The sequence below is a fragment of the Cyprinodon variegatus genome, unplaced genomic scaffold (genome assembly GCF_000732505.1).
Source record: "Cyprinodon variegatus isolate N-32 unplaced genomic scaffold, C_variegatus-1.0 Scaffold110, whole genome shotgun sequence".
Classification (NCBI taxonomy): Eukaryota; Metazoa; Chordata; class Actinopteri; order Cyprinodontiformes; family Cyprinodontidae; genus Cyprinodon; species Cyprinodon variegatus.
The window spans coordinates 600,658-603,042 of record NW_015150563.1 but is presented as its reverse complement, the minus strand read 5'-3'; the positions used below and the strand labels follow the sequence as shown (position 1 = coordinate 603,042).

General features: G+C 43.4%; 1 protein-coding gene across 1 annotated transcript in view; it reads left to right on the top strand.

Moving 5' to 3' along the window:
• LOC107084855 (nesprin-2-like) overlaps positions 1-2,385 on the top strand; it is an 81,547-nt gene that overhangs the window by 35,384 nt on the left and 43,778 nt on the right. The window contains exons 26-30 of the mRNA XM_015374903.1: positions 396-583; positions 1,194-1,266; positions 1,348-1,436; positions 1,545-1,665; positions 1,755-2,054. Coding sequence (XP_015230389.1) covers positions 396-583; positions 1,194-1,266; positions 1,348-1,436; positions 1,545-1,665; positions 1,755-2,054 — 771 coding nt within the window. The remainder of the gene's footprint in view (positions 1-395; positions 584-1,193; positions 1,267-1,347; positions 1,437-1,544; positions 1,666-1,754; positions 2,055-2,385) is intronic.

The window sequence follows — 2,385 nt, the reverse complement described above, 5'->3', positions numbered from 1 at the left end:
CCATGCGTAGAAAGCTAGGCTTCTTGTTTCCCATATTTTGGCCGTGGCTAAGATTTCACAGTTCTAGGAAAGAGTAGGAATGCAGACCAACCAGTAAACTAAGAGCTTTTTCTTTTGGCTCAGTTCAATTGATCCAGCTTTTTATTTCCTCCTCCATTATTCTCTCACTCTGGTCTCAGAGAAAGAGAAGATAAAATAGAATTCTATTCTTCTATTTAGCTTCTTCCATTATAAACAAAGCTTGGCTAGCCTCTTCAGTTAAGCTGTGTTTCTTTATGTTTTCTAGTGGGCATCAATATAAAGTTAGAATAGTGATAATCTCACTGGTTTTAGAGTAAGAATGTTTAATCATTTTCTGTCTTTTCCTTCCTTGGATGTGCGTGATGGTTCCCCAGGCCTGTTTCTCAGCTGACTTTACGAAGGCTGAGCAGCACTTGGAGGCTCTGCAAGGGCTGAGTAGGACCCTGAGTCCTGAGGAGGCTCACCGCCTGGCTCAGACTCAGCTCCTGGAGTGTGAGAAGAGGCTGGCTGCCATTCAGCATCAGCTCAGCAGAGAGCAGGATTCACCGCAGCCTGATTCAAGGTAAGCTGATGGAAGGAGTCCAATAAAAGCTGGTCAGTGGATCTCTGAGTGCTGAAATAACTCAGCTAAGTGGCTCCTGTTCACATTTGTTAAAGGTATTCATGTTTATTACTCCAGCAGAAAGGTAAATCCTGCTTTTATAGAAATTTGAGGATAAACTTCAGCTTTTTACTAAAGTAAAAGTGTAAAAGTACAATTTCTAAAACTAATTAAAGTATAAAAGTAAAACTGGAAAAACTGGTTTTCTTGTTCTTTACTGCATTATCCTATTAAAAGAACATTTTTCTACAATTCTGGATGATAACTTCCTTAGACTTCAGTTTCTTGGTTTTATAACTAATGGTAACAGTGTCACATTTAACTTTGCATAATCTTGAAAAACTTTTTATTTTGCTATGTGGTGAGCAACAAGTTGGGGCAGCACCTAGTCCAACCACAAAGAAATTGATTGTCTGGATGAAACTAATTATTTTGGTGGTTTATGCAATCACTCTTCTGAAATATTCCTCTAGATTTGATTGGTTTAGGAAAGTAGACCAGGGAAACTATATAGAAAACATCCAGAATGTGCCTGCAGAGCCCCTGTCCTCATGATGATTGTTTCATTTAGTGGACCTAATGAAGCGTCTGTGGAGAGCACTTCGACTGGGCCTGAGGTGACAGGAGAGGAACCTCCTTCAGAGGTACGACTGCTGCAGAAACAGAATCAGTTCTTCAGAAACAGACACAGAGATGTGACGGTGTCTGCTCTCTCTGGGGTCCAGGTCACCGAGCAGAGGACGTCTGAGGACAGGCTGGACGCTGACATGCAGACATCCATGGAAGAAATCACAAAGAAGGAGGCTGTAGAAAGGTGCATTCACTGCAGAGTTCCTACATTTTAGGAGCTTTTCTCACATCTACATCACATTATTCTGCATTTAATTTTGGTCTCCTTCTTTTCTGTTGATGAAATCTCCAGATATGAAACCTGCAAACGGACGCTGCAAGCTCAGCTGGCCAAAAACGAGCAGAGCTTCAGAGAGGATCCCTCTGACTTCATCTCCCTGAAAGGCCTTCACACACGACTCCAAGAAATACAGGTCTGAACCAGCAGGGGCAGAGTTCAGAGGTAAACAGATCCACCCCAGCCATCAGTCACTGTCTGACATCCTCTCTGTTTCCCCCAAAGTTCCTTAGGCAGGAGACCGAGGTACTCTGGTCCGATTATGTAAACCAGTCTTCCCAGTGTTCCCAGTGGAGTGGGGAGTCATGGGTGGAGCAAGAGAAGGCCGAGCTGCTGGAGCGGTGGCGCCATCAACAGACAGCCCTCCAAAGGAGAGGCAGTTCTTTGGGCGCCGCCCTCAGACAGATCGATTCCACAGAGAACCACATGGTGGACTTCAACGACCGCCTGGACCGCTACTTGAGACACTCCAAGGACATCAGCGGCTTCACTCTGGCCAGCGCCAACATCCTGAGGGACATCAAGGTCAGGGGGGGGGCACTAAGTTAGACATATTTAGTAGATTCATGCTTTCTGTTCATCATGAAGATTTTCTGCAAATCACTGATAAAAAAAAATTAAGATTAAGATAAAATCATCAGACCAAGAAGGAACACAGAAATCTTTTCACATGTAGCAAACTATTCCTATTTAATTCTATTCAGTTTATTTCTATCGTGCCAACACACATCATCTCAGGTCACTTTACAGTTCACCAGTTCATCCAGTCACATTGATTCAGCATTTTATATCTAAGGAAAACCAGCTGATTGCATCGACTCATTGGCTGTTCACCAATCCCTCACACTAAGCATGC